Genomic DNA, 18,340 nt, shown 5'->3' with positions numbered 1-18,340 from the left:
CAAGTAATTAACATTAACTGAACAAAAAACGATTCAATCCACTTGACACTAAATTGATCTGTGATGAAATTAGCAAATAGATCTCAGACAAGAAATACCGTTTTTATATAATGAATAAACAATATTCTCATAATTACTGTTAATTAAGACATCTGAATTTCCTGGACCACCATGTTCCATTGAAACTGAATGTTGAGATAACCTTCAAATGTTAAAGACTGAACTTCACGCTGTGTCAGTTTGACGGATCAGCAGGTTTGAGCCAAATCAAAGCGAGGCATCTGTTGAGTTCAGCAGTTGGGAGAGAACAGACGTGGGTCTCCCGCAACTCCCTCATCTGATGGCTGCCCGGCTTGTTGTCAGATTAGATCTGGTCAAACAGGCCATTTTGAAGAGAATGTACACATCACAGAATGACAATGAGTGACTTCTCCTGACATGCCATCCAAGCCCCTAAACAAAAGATGGAGTAACCCCCCGATCGGGGACATCAGGATATGTTCCGTGATGCGTGTCCCGTAAACCACAAGATCATGTTTTGTAGTGGTGTTATTGTGTCTTTATAAAGAGGCCAACAGGTTGGAGACCACAAGTCTTTATGACGGTACTTAAAGAGGGAGCCTATCGTCCGGTAAATAACTATTATCCCAACAATACAAAATGACGGCCAGAAGCGGGCATATTGCCAGGGCGACCAATAGGCCTCTCCTAAACCCTGTTTATCCTGCGGCCAACCGGCCTCTTACTCATGAGCTATTTATGGTACCCACGAATACATGCACCCTACCAACAAACTCAGCTTTATAGCCTGTAGTAATCATCTGATTCAATAGTTTACAAATCCTATCATGGAAATGAAAAAAGAGTTGTATTAATCTGTTAGTATTTTTTGTTGGCCTATCTCTTTTTTTCTATTCTTCATTTTCTCCCTTACCCTGAACAGGTATTTTTAAACGGCAAATCATTGCCTTTGTTAAGTATTTGTCATGAGAAGGAAAGTAACATGACCTCATAGGACATGATGTGGCCGACCTCAGAGAGATGGTTACGGCCTTTTTCATGTACCAATTACTGTGTTTGTGTGCCTGTTGACACACCGAAGGTGCTCAACACGTTCATTCTGAATGAACCGGCCCAGGGTGCATGAGATCTGGCACGTCGGGGAAAACCAGACCTCATTGTACCAACATAGATCACCCCGCACTTCCTAGTGTGCGTGTGTTTTATTTTTTTTATGTCATAGATACCAAGCAAGACCAATGTGGAGGGACTTAAGGTGGAATATTCAGTACCAGAGGGATGTGCTTGCATATTCCAAACTGGTTTTCTATATGGTTGACTTTAGGAACAATGACTGCAACGTTTTTAATGTTATGATGTGGCAAAAAAACAAGTATGCTGGTGATGCAGGTGTTGATGGCAGCTAGTGATGAAGGACCATTCTCAGAGATGTCCCAATTATATTACATTATATAAGATATTAAGCTTTCCTCAACTCTGATCACCACATTGAAAGCTCATTTGAGTCAGACAGCGGATAGATGAATTGATATAGAAATATTTTCTTTTGCACAAAGTGGATTATCAAAAGGTTACATGAATCCCTGTGGGCTGTCCTCACCAGGGGGGGGAGTTTAATTGCTGGCAGCCAGTGCTGCCTCTCCTACCTGTCTGATCCAGGGCCCAGGGTGGTCTCACCTCAGCCAGAGGCTCCGCCCCCAGGCTGCTGTCCAGTAGATAAAGGCAGGTGCATGGGAGGTCCTCTTCTCCTCAGACAGCAGAGAGAGCAGTGAACGGTGCTGCCATCCATTACACTGTGTGATGTTATCCCCACAAACTAAGGACTGTTAATATATCCGCTCTCACGGTAAGAGATCGTTGTTGTTTTCATAGTAATGGTGATTTTCCCCAGTGGTTTATATTTAGCAAATTACATATGTTGTTATAGTGTATTCAATATATTTTTGTTAGAATTCAACAAAACACAGTAATATACAAATAACATACATAAATAAATACAGAAATAAATACATAGTGCAAATACATTTTTTAATACATTTTCTAATTATTGATTTATTATCTATTTAATATAATATTCATAGTATTATAACATATTTTGATATTAATATTAGGCCACCTGTTATTTCTCACTGTGTGTCCTCCCCGGCTGTGATCATTATTTAAAACTGTATTCCTTCCAGCTTAAAATCAACCTACCATGGCTCCGTGTCTGGCCAGATCTGCTCCAAGCGACCTCAACCATTGGTGGAACCAGCTGAGGTTCCGCCTGCAGAACAAGAAAGGATGGACTGAAATGCTGGATGAAACATTTCTACTCTGTACTAAACAGTAGGTCTGAATTCAGCCTAATGAATCAAACCGAGGGGTGACTAACTCAAGCTTCATCACACCCCAAACACTCACTAGACTTTCATTCTCTCGGTTTGTACACCAACCTGTTCCTCTCGATTGATTGTCAACTTCATGTTTCTCCACCTCTCTGTCTCTTTATCCATTTAGGACGAATAACATTCCTCTCTTTTTTGCTGCTAAAAAGAACAGCGCTGGTTGCGTCAAGAAACTGTTGGGATGTGCCTCCACCAACATCTTTGAGAGAGGTGAGGAAACTAACTGGTCCCCTGGAAAATGCTGCTGCTGTGGGGTGGATCTGTGTGGTGTGGTTCTATGTGGTTCTGTGTTGTGTTGCTCTGTGTGGTTCTGTGTGGTGTGGTTCTATGTGGTTCTGTGTGGTGTGGCTCTGTGTGGTTCTGTGTGGTGTGGTTCTTTGTGGTCGGTCAGTCAGTGGAGAATGTGATGTTCTGGTGTTCTGATGTTCTGGTGTTCTTGTTCTGATGTTCTTGTTCTGATGTTCTTGGTCTGGTGTGTTGATGCTCTGGTGTTCTGGTTTTCTGATGTTCTGGTGTTCTGATGTTCGGGTGTTCTGATGCTCTGGTGTTCTTGTGTTCTGATGTACTGGTGTTTTGGTGTTCTGGTGTTCTTGCGTCAGGTGCTCTGGGGGAGACGGCATTGCACATCGCCGTCATGAACGACAACGTGGACGCAGCCGTGGCGCTCATGGACGGGGCCCCGGAACTCATCAACGAACCCATGACCTCTGAACTTATGCAAGGTGGACACAGACACTCGCACACACACGCACACACACACACACACACACACACACACACACACACACACACACACACACACACACACACACACACACACACACACACACACACATACACACTTATGAGAATTGTTTATAAATAAAAAAATATAAATGAGTGAATAGTTAGTGAATAGTTCAAGTTAAAAAATAAATAATTAAATAAAATGTGTTTAATTTTTTCTATTTATTTGTATTCATTTTTAGATAAAAGGATTTAGCGGACAGTTGGTTGGTCTGACCCTGGTTTTGGCGTCCACAGTCTACCCGTAGTCATTCTAGGACAAGATGCTCAAGGAGTAAATGGATTAATGGATTAGGTGTGTGCACCAATGAATAACCTCTCTCTGGATGTTCTAACCAGGTGTCACTCCGCTCCACATCGCGGTGGTGAACCAGAACATCACCCTGGTGGGTCAGCTGATCGCACGCGGAGGGGACGCGGCCACGCCCAGAGTTACTGGCCTCTACTTCAAGAAAAGGCCAGGAGGGCTGGTGTACTACGGTCAGTCTGCTGCTACGCATGCGTGCGGGGACAGTGACTACACACCTATACCGACATTGGCTGTTTTATCCATATACGATCTATGGCCTTTGGATCGTATATCAACATCGCCACCATATTGGAGAGGCAAAGACTGGCCTGTAAACAAATATGGGCTTATAGTTCTGGTGGCACACTCTAGTCATACGCTGCCTATCAGCTGACAGCTAACGCAGTCACATCAAACGCACGTACACTGATAGGCGGTCAATTTAAGAGCTTCCAAACACTCAAAGTTAGGTGTGCTGAGCAGAACTTCGTCCACCACCATCTACCCAGCTTTGGTTTTGCTCTGTATTGTATTTTACTTATACAATGGGTTGAGATATCTCCAGTGCTTCCAGTGTTGTCAAATGTCGGTATATTGTTGGTATTCTGTATTTGACATCTGTACGTCATGCTAAATCCTACAGCAGGAAAAGAGTGGAACCATACCGCCAAACTAAATTGTATTTCTTTCACCAAACCCTTTTCAAAGAGGCGTCATAGGATAAACACAGGTGTGGTTCATAACACTAATAATGGGTCTGCAACTGTTTATGTACGATGGAATGCGTAGTAGACTTAACTAGTGCAGATAGGTCTACTAACCGTGGCTCTGGTACAGACCAAAAATTGGTGTTATGAGCAACACCTGAATTTGTCCTACGATAACACCTGTGAAAGGGTTAATTGAAATCTGAAGCTTGAATGAAGGGTAGAGTAATTTATTGGTGGGTTAATTGATCCATGTATACTGTGGTTGTCTCTCAAAGGCTGTTGAGAGCTATTGTTATTGGTGGAGACATTATCTTAACATTGACATTGTGTGCGACAGGTGAGCACATCCTGTCCTTTGCTGCGTGCATGGGGAACGAATGCATCATGACCATGTTGATGGACGCCGGGGCCAGCACAAGGGTCCAGGACTCCCGTGGTATGGACCAATCAGCACCATCCCTCTCTTCCTTTCTTCCACTCTTTACAAAGAGGTTCAGGAAAACTGAACTTTGATTCGGATCAGACTACGTTAAACCGTCAGAAGCTCCTCATTATGATCTACTATTCATCTCACGCTCACTCAATCTCTCTTCCAGGGAACACAGTGCTCCACATCTTAGTTATGCAGCCTAACAAGACCATCGCGTGCCAGGCCATGGACCTGATCCTGTCGCGCGACGTGGAGCTGGACCACTCGCTGCCCCTGGACATGGTGCCCAACTACAAGGAGCTCACCCCCTTCAAACTGGCTGCCAAGGAGGGCAACGTTGTGGTGAGGGGGGTGGGGCACGGACAAGGGGGCCAACGAGAAGACAAAAGCAATACAAACAAACAAAAACACAAATTCAAACAAACAGCAAAGAAAAGCAATAAAATAAATGTTTGAAGCGAAACAACGTTTAAACAGCCCAAAGAATTCTATGATCATTTATGTCATGAATAAGAAGCTATTATTGGACAAATTCTGGGATTGTTTGAACTGAAACTAACCCTAGCTAACCCTAACCCTAACCCTATTTTTATCTACTCTAAACCTTAATTTCCTCTTTCACGTTCTGTTTGTCTGGTCTCCTCTTCCTGCTTTCCCGCCTCCCTGTCGTTCACTTTGATTGGCCAGGCCTTCCAGCACTTGGTGAACAAGAGGCGTGTGCTGCAGTGGAGCCTGGGCCCGCTGACCTCTAACCTCTACGACCTGTCAGAGATCGACTCCTGGGCCGACGACCTGTCGGTGCTGGAGCTCATCGTGGGAAGCCCCCAGAGAGAGGTGGGCCCCGCTCCACCCTCAGGAGAATGACATCAATAGATAAATACATACAGTTAATGATACAACGCAAATTTGACTTTTGACTTTTGTACATTTGAAATGTCTTAAGATGTATGTGTTGTTGTTTTCAGGCTAGGAGGATTCTTGAAGTGACTCCTGTTAGACAGCTTGTGAGTCTGAAGTGGAACCTTTATGGAAAGCACTACTTCAGGTAGAGAATTGCAGCTCCATTGACTCTTAAATGTGTACAACTACTAATGCTAACATCTAGCACTTTTATTATAGCAATGTGCTTTTTCCTTTTTTATGACAGGCTCCTGCTGGTGCTATATCTGCTGTACATCGGGACGTTCACACTATGTTGTGTATTCCGCCCACTAAAGGACACTCCGGAGAACTACACAACCTCCGAAATTGACAAAACTATACGAGTGCAGAAAACACTGAGCGTGAGCTGAACTCTGTTTTGAATGATTTGCTTTTTCACAGCAGAAAGCCAAGAGTTGTTCAGCAAGTAGAATAGAACAAGTAAAATGCAAACACAAATTTGACTTGAGTTATATCTAGATTAAGGTCATTATTCAGAGATCGGCCTTCTTTACAAAAACAGATGTATTTTAAAGAAATCCAAGCCGTCAAATCATGAACAGAAAGGCACATAAAGAAGATTTTGTGGATATGGTTGAGTGTTTTTACTAATGGTTGCCACTGCAAGGAATTCTATAAGCTTTAACCGTTAATTAAACAAGTGTATCGCCCCTCCTAATGGCATGTAGGAGAGTTACGTGACCTACGAAGACAGCCTGCGGCTGGCCGGAGAGATCCTCAGTGTCCTGGGAGCAATCCTCATCCTTCTGCTAGAGGTCAGTCAGCTGAAGCTCACAAGGCCTTGAGCCTCAATGAGGTAGTTAAAGCTGCAATCAGCTATTAAACACACTTTGGTGTGATTCAATATTTGATCTAATAAAAGAAAAAAACGGAATCAACGCAAGATGGGCCGAGAAAACACTTTAAATGTTTGTATAATGAAGGTTTAATACGCCACCTAGTAGGCCTGCTTCTTCTGAATAGTGTTCTCTTCTTTCTCTTTTCTGAGGGGGTGTATTTGCTTTAACTTGAATACAGGAGTATTGTGCACAGTGCAGTGTAAGTGTAACCAGATTGTATCGTTGTTTTTACCGACAGATTCCAGATATACTGAGAGTCGGAGCGAAACGCTACTTTGGTCAGACGGCTCTAGGAGGGCCCTTCCACATCATCCTGTAATTTAGGGGGGCATTATGTGTGTGTGTGTATATATATATATATATATATATATATATATATATATATATACATATATATATGTTGAACCACCCCTATGGTGGATGATACTTTGCTGTAGTATACTGCACTCAACACCAGGAGGCGCAAATAAGCAGCTGCCCATCATTTGATTTCTTCTTCTCGATTTAAATTCTTCTTGGTGGCAGGCAAGACGTTTTTGAAAATGTATGATTACTGCTAAGAAAAGCCTGCTATTGGTTGTGGAATATGAGTGGTGTGCGACTACAATTTTGTATAAAACAATGTTAATAATATTGCATAAATAAATAAATAAGTATAGATTTAAATGAAGGCACACGTAGGTTGTGGTTGGTAAATAGTTGTGTTCAGGATGATCTCTGATGGACCCTCTCACAGGTCAGTAGTAGGGTGAAGTAACTTCCTGTTCATGTCACCGTTACGTTTAGTTTTATTCATGTGTGTCTCACCACCAACATGGTCAGTATGAGCAAAATGTTGTGCATATAAGGCTACAACATTTGGTTACTCATCTGTATAGGCATGGTCTACCAAGGCTATATTTGTGGCCTATGGTGTGAAAACTTTTTTATTCTTAATGTGGCAGTATAATTTGCACCCTACTGTGGGCCTGAGTCAAATCAAAACCATCAAACCAATGTGCAGAATGAGTCAACATAAAGAGTCTGCGTTAACGTCCGAACCCTATGCGTGTGTAAATCCTGTGTTTGTGTTGTAGGATCAGCTACGCGTGCCTGGTGGTGCTGCTGTGCGTCGTGCGGGCCAGCGAGCTGGGCGGGGAGGACGTGCTCATGGCGCTGTGTCTGGTGCTGGGCTGGAGCAACGTCATGTTCTTCGCCCGGGGCTTCGAGATGTTGGGGCCCTACGTCATCATGATTCAGAAGGTATGGAGCGGAAGGAGGACATCTAGCACTTCTTACATACACTACATATATATATATATATATATATATATATATATATATATATATATATATATATATATATATTAAATATATAAAAAATATAAATATTATATATATATATTAGAGCTGTCAGTTAAACGCTAAATATTTTAATCGCTCGACAGCTCTAATATATATATATATATAATATTTATATATATATATATATATATATATATATATATATATATATATATATATATATATATATATGTATATTATATGTATTATATTATATGCATAATATGTCACGTATTTATTTGTGTTTATGCAATATATTTATTTAAAGTATGTTTATTTAACTATTTTGTCGATGCATTTTGGTAACTATATTTTTATTGATTGATTGATTAATACTTTAATAATCCCGGGGGAAATTATTTTTGTCACGCACTCCAGATAGGCTATACATACACAAATATTAAGAATAAAATATAATATATAATATAATATATATATATATATATATATATATATATATATATATATATATATATATATATATATATATATATATATATATATATAATATAAATATATATATAAAAGATAAAAGATACAAACCTAAGAAATACAAATATACAAACAACATAAATTTAAGGACAATATAAATATATCTATAACAAGATATATATTAATTAGTACTATGACTATGAATATTGTTTTATTAATCTGACGTGTTGCAATGTGTTTCTGGTCTCTCTCTAGATAATATTTGGAGACCTGACCAAATTCATGTGGCTCAGTTTCATTGTCCTCATCGGGTTTTCCACATGTGAGTAAAGTCTTGCAATACTTTCTTGACGACCACATACAGTGTTAATGCAATTCATAACTGTAAAGCTGCACCACTGCTATAACTTCAGCACATATCCCTATTCAATTACCACTAACCCTGGAGATGCAATGTTTATATATATATATATATATATATATATATATATATATATATATATATATATATATATATATGTATATGTATGTATATGTTTTAACGGCGTTATTTTTTTATCGCGCGATTAACGCAATTCTTTTATTTAAAAAAGAAAAAAAAGATACATTTCTTTGGCTCAAAACAAAGAAGCAGTAGCCTGACTGCTATGTTCAAGGCAGTATGTTTGTATGTTCATCGTTTAATTGCACTATCGGCTCTTTTTTTGTATCGTCCTGTTTTGATCATTGCATGCCAATGTTGTTATCAATAAAAAAACATTTGCACAAGGCAAGCCGATGCACTTCACCATGTTGATAAGAGAATTAAAATAAGAAGAATTAATGGGACAAAGAAATCAAGGGATATTTAGCATTGAAAAATTATTTGCGATTATCGTGAGTTAACTATGGCATTAATGCAATTAATCGCGATTAAATATTTTAATCGCTTGACAGCACTAATATATATATATATTAGTGTTTATTGATTGTTCATTGGGTCCACACATTCCATAGTTGTACATTTGTATTAATGAAACCTCCTTTCTGTGTATATACCCTCACACACATTTCCTCTAACCAATCCCCCTTCTGTCCGTCTGTCCGTTGTTTGGTTGCCATGGCAGCCCTGTGGATGGTGTACATGACCCAGGACCCGGAGTCCATCCCCGCGTACCGCTCCTTCCCCATCACGCTGTTCTCCCAGTTTGAGCTGAGTGTGGGCCTCATCGACCTGCCGGTGGACCACACCTTCTACACGCCACCCATCGTCCACGTGCTGCACTGCACCTTCTCCGTGGTGTCCTACATCCTGCTGCTCAACCTGCTCATCGCCATGATGAGCGACACCCACTGGCGTGTGGCACAGGAGAGGGACGAGCTCTGGAGGACGCAGGTGGGGAGCGGCTTTGGGCTCGCGCACGCCGATCACACACGCACTCAAATAAGTGCGCACACGTTTGATTCAATAAGTGTTACAGATTGGTACAAATTGTGGAAAGTGTTGATTTGGATTTTAGAAAGCAAGTATTACGCACCCTCCTTGTAAATGCACCACATAATGGGAGGGTGAGTTTATTGAAATCATTTCCATCAATTCGTTTTTTCATTAAATTGGAACACTGGTGGGATTGTACCAAAACACACACGGGTTTTCAACTCAGACAGTAATCTGTGTGTGTGTGTGTGTGTGTGTGTGTGTGTGTGTGTGTGTGTCTGTCTGTCTGTCTGTCTGTCTGTCTGTCTGTCTGTCTGTCTGTCTGTCTGTCTGTCTGTCTGTCTGTCTGTCTGTCTGTCTGTCTGTCTGTCTGTCTCTGTCTGTCTGTCTGTCTGTCTGTCTGTCTGTCTGTCTGTCTGTCTGTCTGTCTGTCTGTCTGTCTGTCTGTCTGTCTGTCTGTCTGTCTGTCTGTCTGTCTGTCTGTCTGTCTGTGTGTGTGTGTGTGTGTGTGTGTGTGTGTGTGTGTGTGTGTGCAGGTGGTGGCCACCACTCTGATGCTGGAGAGAAGGCTTCCCCGGTGCCTGTGGCCGCGGCTGGGCGTGTGTGGTCTGAACTACGGCCTGAAGCAGATGTGGTACCTGAGGTAAGGAACCCCCACAGACCTCCTGGCTGCGTCTGCTTCTGCCATTGAACATATTTCAAGCATACATGCATACATTACTTCTACAATTATATCAAAGGTACAGCAAATACATAGCATTGGCAGAGATTCTTCCTCATAAAAATGAAACACACTCCGTATCAGTAGAACCGTTTGGAGCTCTTCCTGTGCTGGTCTCCCGTCCGCAGGGTGGAGGACAGGAACGACCTGATGGTGCAGAAGATGCGGCGCTACATCAACGCCTTCGCCAAGGACGGCGAGGGTGGTGCCGCCGAGAGAGAGGAGGGGGAGAAAGGCGGCGAGAATGGCGGCGGCCCGGAGCTCAGGAGCAACAAGCAGAGGAGGGGCTTCAACAAGGTCCACGCGGGCTGGCAGGCCATCCGCCGCAGCGCTCTGAGCATGGACCTGGAGCCCGAGTACGAGGAGGAGGAGCAGGAGGTGCAGGACATCCGATTCGTCTAGAACAGGGGGGCCCACACTTTATCGGCATGCAAGCTACTTTAAAAATGAGCAGGTCAAAATGATCTACCTACATGGCAAAATGCTAGACACAGCGGCTGCTGGTAGCTAGTTTCAAGCAGGCTTCCAAAAGACAATCAGTCATGGTGGAACGGTGTTTGCACTTAATAATCTTTATGTGGCAAAAGGACAAGCATAAATAAGTAGAGTCAAATAATGCGGTCAAGGAGGTAGCACATTTCCTCATGTTTGGATACTTTTCCTTTGGACAAAATTGTCCATGAGCCCTGGATTTAAGCTCCATATCAGTTTGTACTATCAACATCTTCCCTAAATGGATAGCACAGTCTTGAGAGTCTTGAAAAAATTGGGCAAAGTCCAACAGACAATTTTCATCAATCCAGTGGTAAATGCCATAGGGATGCAATTCTTTTTTGTTTAAATGTTAATATAATTTTTTTTTTTACCCCACGCGATCTACCCGCCCTACCTTTGTGATCGACCGGTCGATCGCAATCTACATATTTGCCACCCCTGGTCTAGAAGTAGAAGTAGCTTGTTCTCAGAAAGACTCGTGGCCTGCGAAAACCCTCTGGCTGTCCTTCCCCCTGGTCCATCGCTACATTAGAGCACTCAAAGAAGACGTCTATTTTAATTTTTTATGTCTGTACACATAGCCATCGGTGCAGTTTAAGCAGTATTAGGCCATAGAACTGAATATATGTATTATTTTTATAGAAGAAAGAGATATGCTGTGCTGTGTTGTGTGTGGACCGTTGTATGATGAGATGAATTAAGTTGTATCTGATTGCGTCTGGTCACAGCCAAACCGGACGTGGAAGTGACTATTGCACTCGTTTTTTTTGTGTGTTTGTTATTGTGAGTGTATTTTTGGTTTCTCTGGGTGTTTGTTTTATAGTGTTCATGTTTTGTTTTGTATATTTGACCTTTTTTTTTAGTTTGTTTTTTGTTGTTAATATATAATATGTATAAATGTACAATGACAATATAACCATCCTTAAATGTAAAGATGTCTTTATTTCCAAAATATGCACAGGATACATCCAAAGCAAATATGCCAAAAAGTTGACTACCTGTTGAATACAATTAATAGTTGAATAATACTAAATTCAGCAGACGCTTAAGGTGTAAAATCAGAATAATGGAGCATCATATCACATTAATCCTTTGAAGTGGATTAAGTTTATTCTAATAAAAAAATAAGCACGGTTTTAAAGAAGCTTTATGCTTTGAAATGCCCTTGAGTGAAAGAGTATGGTAGGAAATCAAACTCCTCATTTAGATTATCTGCATAGAAACATAAATTGAGGATATTCACCCAAACACAGTAGGCTAATATTCACTGCATGAAGCCTAGTCAGTTGGTCATACAGTGCTGGGCTTTGAGATAAAAGGATAGAGTTTGCCGCATCAATGAGTTTCATTATACTTGTTAATAGCACTTCATATAAATGAGGATGAGACACAGGCCTATAGCTAAAGAGCATCAGGAGCCCTAGGCACTAGCAGGTAACGCCTCCTTCTGACAAATGAAATAGGCAAAAACTGGACATCTGGCACCTCGAAAGTTGGCTTGTTCTCCAGGTGTCTTGCTCTCCAGTACAGCACACGACTCCTTAGTTCCTGTAGGCAAATTACTACAGAGATAAAACAGAAAATACAGAGGTTTAGAGGATGGTGAAGTGGATGATGATGACTGTGTGTGTGTGTGTGTGAGTGTGTGTTATCCAGCTCGTTCCCTTAATTATCCCTTAATCAAATTAAAAGCACGCCTTATATCGATTCAATGTTTTATCTCCAGATGTAACCAGAGATCCTATGCTTTTCTTACCCATTGTATGAGGTCTGGTCCACCCATTTCCAACTCGTTTTGTATTGTAGGCCAATCCAGTGCGGTACTTTGATTTGTTGCGCCAGAGAATTCTGAAAACATCAAGTTATATTTTCATACCGTTGTTTATTTACAGATAGGCTGTAAGAGTAGATGAGGGCATTTCCAGGTTTGCTCTTAGAGGAGAAGAGGACATGGGAAAGAAGGATAGTATTGATTTTACCTGGATGCGCTTGTTAGAGATCACAGCCAGGTCCCCTGTTAGACGCTGGCAGAAGATCCTGCCTTCCTCCCAGCTTTTTCTCTCTTTGGACCGGTAGAAGCAGGAGCCCTCAAGGAACACCCAGCTGTCAGGGCATCGCTTGCTGTCAGGGGCTATGAGGGAAGCACACAGAAATTTAATTGAGATGAGGATGAAATAAGTACAATTTCTGAATAAATTGAGGTGTGCAGCCTGATGAAAAGAGGTGTCTAGTACCTGGTATATTTTAAATGTACAGTTGAGTGTCGTGGAGTAGTGCTGTAGTTTTATGGTGGTTATATGTGGCTTATTTTGTGTGTGGATGGTTGAGAGGATATTTTAGGTGGGTGTCAGGGTGCTCTGTATGGTTGCTAGAGGTGTCCTAGGGTGGATGTTAAGATGTTCCAGTTGGTTTCTCTAGTGTTCTATGTGGTTGCTAGGGCATTCTAGATGGTTTAGATGGTGTTCTAGGTGGTTGCTAGGGTGTACTAGATGGTTTCTGTGGTGTCAAGCGGGTTGCACTGACGTCAGCCCTGCTTGCTTTTTGGTCTCTCAAACTGTTAGGCCTACCCTCAATACAATAACTGTTCCTACTTGTGTCTGAGATTCATTGCTATGCACGCAGAGTAAGGCTAGAGGTCTCAACCGCAAGCTTCGCTAATATTCTTTTCGTATAACTATTGTGCTGGAAAAATCCATATGTTGGTTCCTTTCAATCATCTAAAGCTTTGTTTCCTATTCCTTGCATTGTCTTGCCACCATACCTTTCATCAGAGTAGTCTAAATGTTAGCCTTTGTGCTTGGGGTAGCCACCCTAACTTCCTCAGAGTAATCTAAATGTTAGCCTTTGTGTTTGGGGTAAACTGGTCACCAGGGAGCAGGCATCCCCTTATGCATTCTTCTGCTAGATGAGAACACAGGCAGCTCTGTGTCTTGGATAAACGATACCGGATATGATTATTGACATCTGCATTGTGGGGAGGTTGTGAAACTGTTTAAATAGCTCTGTCTAAATGTATTCTGAAATAGTACGATTTCTGTGTATATCTCTCTCTCTCTCTCTCTCTCTCTCTGTCTCTCTGTCTCTCTGTCTCTGTCTCTCTGTCTCTCTGTCTCTCTGTGTGTGTGTGTGTGTGTGTGTGTGTGTGTGTGTGTGTGTGTGTGTGTGTGTGTGTGTGTGTGTGTGTGTGTGTGTGTGTGTGTGTGTGTGTGTGTGTGTGTGTGTGTGTGTGTGTGTGTGTGTGTGTGTGTGTGTGTGTTTAGCTAGAAGAGCATTGCACACATTAATTTTAGTTTGATGATATTCGCTTGCAAAATCAAATAGCTTGTGGAAAAAAGATAGATTAGTCCTTTTTTAAAGACTGAACATTGGACAATATTTCACCCATTCGATCGCTTGGTGGTATTGTGTGGCACTCATTGTGTGGCAACATTGTCAAAAGTGTGAAAAATACCAATCTTAAATAAATAGGCTCTTAATAAGATATTTAGAATAGGAAAAGGGGGATTAATCATCATTCTCCTGGATGTAATTGTGTGTGTTTTATCTGTCTTAAACACACTAAATATACAGGAGTGTATCAAAAAGGCTGTGGCACTATACAAAGGCAGTCTCCCTTACTCTCTTGATCCATATCTTAGTATCTCACAGTAGTCCTGGGTCCAAATTATGATCTGCAGTGCTCAGTTCTTTCCCTTTCCTCTTCTGACCACTCCTCACCCTTAGAGCAGCCTTCGTTTCCCTCAATCTCTTCACCTCCCTCTTCCTCTATCATGTCTTCTTTCTCACTGTCTGCTGAAGGAGAGACCTCTCTAAAAGCATGAAGCATACAGGATTGATAACAGCCTCTTAACCTGCTCATAGCATACAATAGGCTATTTGTTGTTAATGTTGTTTAGCTCCTTTCCGTCTGAAGTGCCCCATGATTGCTTGAAATAACTTTTAGTTGCCACTTTATGAGCTCAACTTGTCTCACATCCTCAGATACATCAGGAGATGAAGAGGGACCTGCTGTTGTTCCACTCTCTGTGCCTGTTTCTGAAACTAAGGGCCATGGGTTTCAAGATGATAGGCTTTGCTATTTTATTTACTAGGGATTTTTATTTATTTGATGTATATAATGTCACATGCCATTGTAGGCATAATGCTGATTAATTTATGATGTTGATTGATTAATGTTATTCAATGCAATTATGCTCCAAGCTATACATTCCTAGCTGACTGTCTTCAATCCAAACAACAAACCAGAACACTCTAAACCACGGTTCTCAAACCGTTGTGTTCGCCCTTCTTTAGCTTGTTTCTTTTTCTCTTTCCCTTCTTTCTTTTCTTTTTAGGGTTAGGCTGATTTCCCGTTCTTGGGGAAAGACACGACTATCGTTGTGCAAATCAGCGCTCCAGCATCAACAGTCACTCAACCCGTGATGAGCTGCGTCACTGTTTTTGGGAATCCTTGTGCAGTGGGAGAACATTTGGCGCATTTTGTAAGGGGTGACAGTGAGCCTCCACAGTTTTTTATATACAATGCTCAGTCACTCAAATATTTTATTCAGCCAATTTAAAAGGTACTTGACATTAATTACTTAAATAAAATATTGCAAACAAAAAACTGCTTTTCATCCCAGGCTTTGAGGGCACTACCCCCCCGTTGTGGCCCTGGAGACGGAGTATTTTCTGTCATCGGTGAGTAGGATAGATAATAGCAGTTCAGCACACCTCATGACTGGGTTCTCATGTAAAATAGAAAAGAAGAATACTCACATTTGGTGGCCGGAGTGTTGGTGTTCTTGATGCAGGGAGACCTGAGAGACCAGGAAGCAACTGGGCCCCTCTGCGGCCGTGGACCTGGGCAGACGGGGGTAGGAGCTGCTGCAGGACGGATGGAGCAGAAAACAGCAGTGTTGTTTACTTTCGACTACATGTCCATTTAATGTAACAGCACCTATGAGATATGAACCGCCCTGCTCTTAATGTGTTTTAGGAAACAATTAACAGTTACTATTTATAATTGCTGGGGGCGTGGCTTGGTGTCAGCTGCCAACAAGGAGGCGGGGCGGCTCAATCGCGGGGGTATCAAGTGTGGGTGGTGAACTTCATCAGTGATGACAATAAATAGGGATGCTTGATCTGCTCTCCCCCGAGGTGAGATGGGGCAGCAGTCAAGTCCTGGTTGTCTGAAACGGCGCTATTTCCCAATCTGAATATCATTATCCACTAAGCGGAACCACTTATGGGGCGGGTTCGCCACTTTTTTGGCGTTGTTTGGTTTCAATCTTGCTCTCTTCCGATCCTTTTTGCTCCCCCTCTTACAGCACCTTTGATATAAATGATGAATCATGTGAATATACATCCATATGAGGGGATACTCACTCTTCCCATTCAGAATAAAGATGATGATGAGTTCGGCCAGACATATCACACCGAGGACAATGCACAAAGTCGGCAACACATTCCTCAGGCTCCTAGTTGGCTTGGTGGGTTTCACTGGCAAAGACATGAGAAGACAACAATAGGAGAGGAGAGGAGAGGAGAAGAGATGAGAGGAGGGGAGAGGAAGAGAGGAGAGGAGAGGAGAGGAGAGGAGAGGAGAGGAAGAGGGGAGGTTAGGAGACGAGACGAGAGGGGAGGAAGAGTCAACAGAAGAAGAGGAACCGGAAGTGTGTGTGTGAGTGTGTGTGTGTGTGTGTGTGTGTGTGTGTGTGTGTGTGTGTGTGTGTGTGTGTGTGTGTGTGTGTGTGTGTGTGTGTGTGTGTGTGTGTGTGTGTGTGTGTGTGTGTGTGTGTGTGTGTGTGTGTGTGTGTGTGTGTGTGTGTGTGCGCGCGTGCTCAATCTATATTTTCCCAGATTATTTAAAGAAATTGACCATAGACATAAATACACAAAATTTCCACCAAGATCATCAAGAAAATATCAAACATAACTCAGAACAGCTCTGGTACCTTCTGGCAGCTTCGGGCTGGGGAACACAGCCTCGGAGTAGATGTCATCAGCTGGGGCTTTCAGCTTGCAGTACTCCTTTGAGGCTTCTTTCGCTAGCGCCACAAAACAAACATTAATAATATTATAATTAAATATAGGTAAAACCAATAAATGCATTATACATACTACATACATACACATAATAACTATTAATAAACAAAAAATACATTAATAAATTTAATATAATAAATACTTCCTTATTCACATTCTGCGTGTTTGAGATAGATGTTTTGTTTGCTGCATATTGCTATTAAAATAAATAAAAACATTTGTGCATGTGTTATTTTCTTGTCCTGTTATTCTGCTTCTGCTGTCACATCTTATTGAATGCACTGACTGGATTATACGTATCAACTTCAAATAAAAATATAATTAAACAAACACATTAAGAGAGAATCTTTATAAATCTTTAAATATGAGAGAAAAGTGATTTATTTATTTTTATTTATTTTTTTATGCTTATTTTGGACACTGCATTACGTCATTTATAGGGTGAAACCTAGAGCCTTTGTCTTACCTTCAGTTTTGGTTTCCAGCTTTTGGTCACTCGGCCCAGCTCTGTCCAGAAGTCCTGCCTCCACCTCCTTCGCCTTCATCTCCATGATAACAATCGGAACTCTCTGCCTACCTGTTTAGCCTGAATGGACTCGTTAGTTAAGCTTTGAACCGTTGATGTTCATACCAATTCTTTCAAATCTGTGCGTTGAAACAATATACTAAACCACGAGCAGGTCAGCCAAGAGGTCCAACAAGTCGCTTCCTCTCCAACAAGTCGCCGCTTCCCCATTAAGAGGCGTTTTTATATCATCATCAAATAAATAATAATTCTGACCAGTGCTTTGTCATGCTTCCTCATCTATACATAGCTGATGATATTTAATAATGAGGAATTGGGGCATTTCTATGTATTAGTTACTGACAATGTAACTGTTTCGACCCCAAATAGTATCCAGGGGGATCAGGGGAGTAACAAAGAATATTTTAGTTTTCGGGGGACAAGCAGGAGACCCAGACAGAGGTAATGGTAAGCAGAAAGGTTTGTTGACGTGCCAAAGAACTAAGAACCACTTTTCCAAAAGAGGAAAGCACAAATAAAAAGAACTAACTACAAACCAGCCAAATACTCCACTAGTCAGAACCAAAAGCTCACTACCCGATCCACAAGATCAGAAGATCACACCAACAACGGCACACCGTCACTAGCTCCAACACACAAACTATCGTCAACTGCTTGCTGGTTTTTTATTGATAACAGCATTGGCATATACTGATCAAAACAGGACGATACAAAAAAAAGCCTATAGTGCAATTAAACGATGAACATACAAACATACTTCCTTGAACATAGCAGTCAGGCTACTGCTTCTTTGTTTTGAGCCAAAAGGAAAAAAAAAAGAATTGAGTTAATCGCGCGATAAAAAAATGTATGCCGTTAAAATTGGTTTGCATTAACGCCGTTAATAACGCGTTTAACTGACAGCACTAATTCATAGTATTGTTACATATTTTGATATTAATATTAGGCCACCTGTTATTTCTCACTGTGTGTCCTCCCCGGCTGTGATCATTATT

At 41.5% G+C, this 18,340-nt stretch overlaps 2 protein-coding genes across 3 annotated transcripts; one reads left to right on the top strand and one right to left on the bottom strand.

The window, feature by feature from the left end:
* The first annotated feature begins 1,780 nt into the window (after positions 1–1,780).
* On the top strand, positions 1,781–11,858 carry trpv6 (transient receptor potential cation channel, subfamily V, member 6). The gene is made up of 17 exons (XM_056602283.1): positions 1,781–1,867; positions 2,202–2,349; positions 2,521–2,618; positions 3,008–3,130; positions 3,534–3,674; positions 4,531–4,629; positions 4,790–4,965; positions 5,311–5,457; positions 5,589–5,668; positions 5,771–5,906; positions 6,234–6,320; positions 6,643–6,719; positions 7,481–7,646; positions 8,415–8,481; positions 9,266–9,534; positions 10,113–10,219; positions 10,426–11,858. The coding sequence occupies exons 2-17, from the start codon at positions 2,219–2,221 to the stop codon at positions 10,697–10,699; spliced, it is 2,178 nt and encodes a 725-aa protein (XP_056458258.1). The 5' UTR covers positions 1,781–1,867; positions 2,202–2,218; the 3' UTR covers positions 10,700–11,858.
* On the bottom strand, positions 11,733–17,560 carry LOC130391934 (natural killer cells antigen CD94-like). Of its 2 annotated transcripts, none has more exons than XM_056602289.1 (7): positions 17,286–17,560; positions 16,729–16,821; positions 16,160–16,273; positions 15,551–15,655; positions 12,772–12,923; positions 12,549–12,640; positions 11,733–12,354 (listed from the first exon to the last, which is right to left on the bottom strand). In XM_056602289.1, the coding sequence occupies exons 1-7, from the start codon at positions 17,368–17,370 to the stop codon at positions 12,213–12,215; spliced, it is 783 nt and encodes a 260-aa protein (XP_056458264.1). In that variant the 5' UTR covers positions 17,371–17,560; the 3' UTR covers positions 11,733–12,212. The 2 variants fall into 2 exon arrangements, with proteins under 2 accessions (XP_056458264.1, XP_056458263.1); XM_056602288.1 differs by having other exon boundaries at positions 15,551–15,658; positions 17,286–17,559.
* Positions 17,561–18,340: the final 780 nt, after the last annotated feature.

Source organism: Gadus chalcogrammus, chromosome 11 (assembly GCF_026213295.1).
Source record: "Gadus chalcogrammus isolate NIFS_2021 chromosome 11, NIFS_Gcha_1.0, whole genome shotgun sequence".
Classification (NCBI taxonomy): Eukaryota; Metazoa; Chordata; class Actinopteri; order Gadiformes; family Gadidae; genus Gadus; species Gadus chalcogrammus.
Note: the sequence above shows the minus strand (reverse complement) of the source record. Positions and strands in the feature narration are given on the sequence as shown.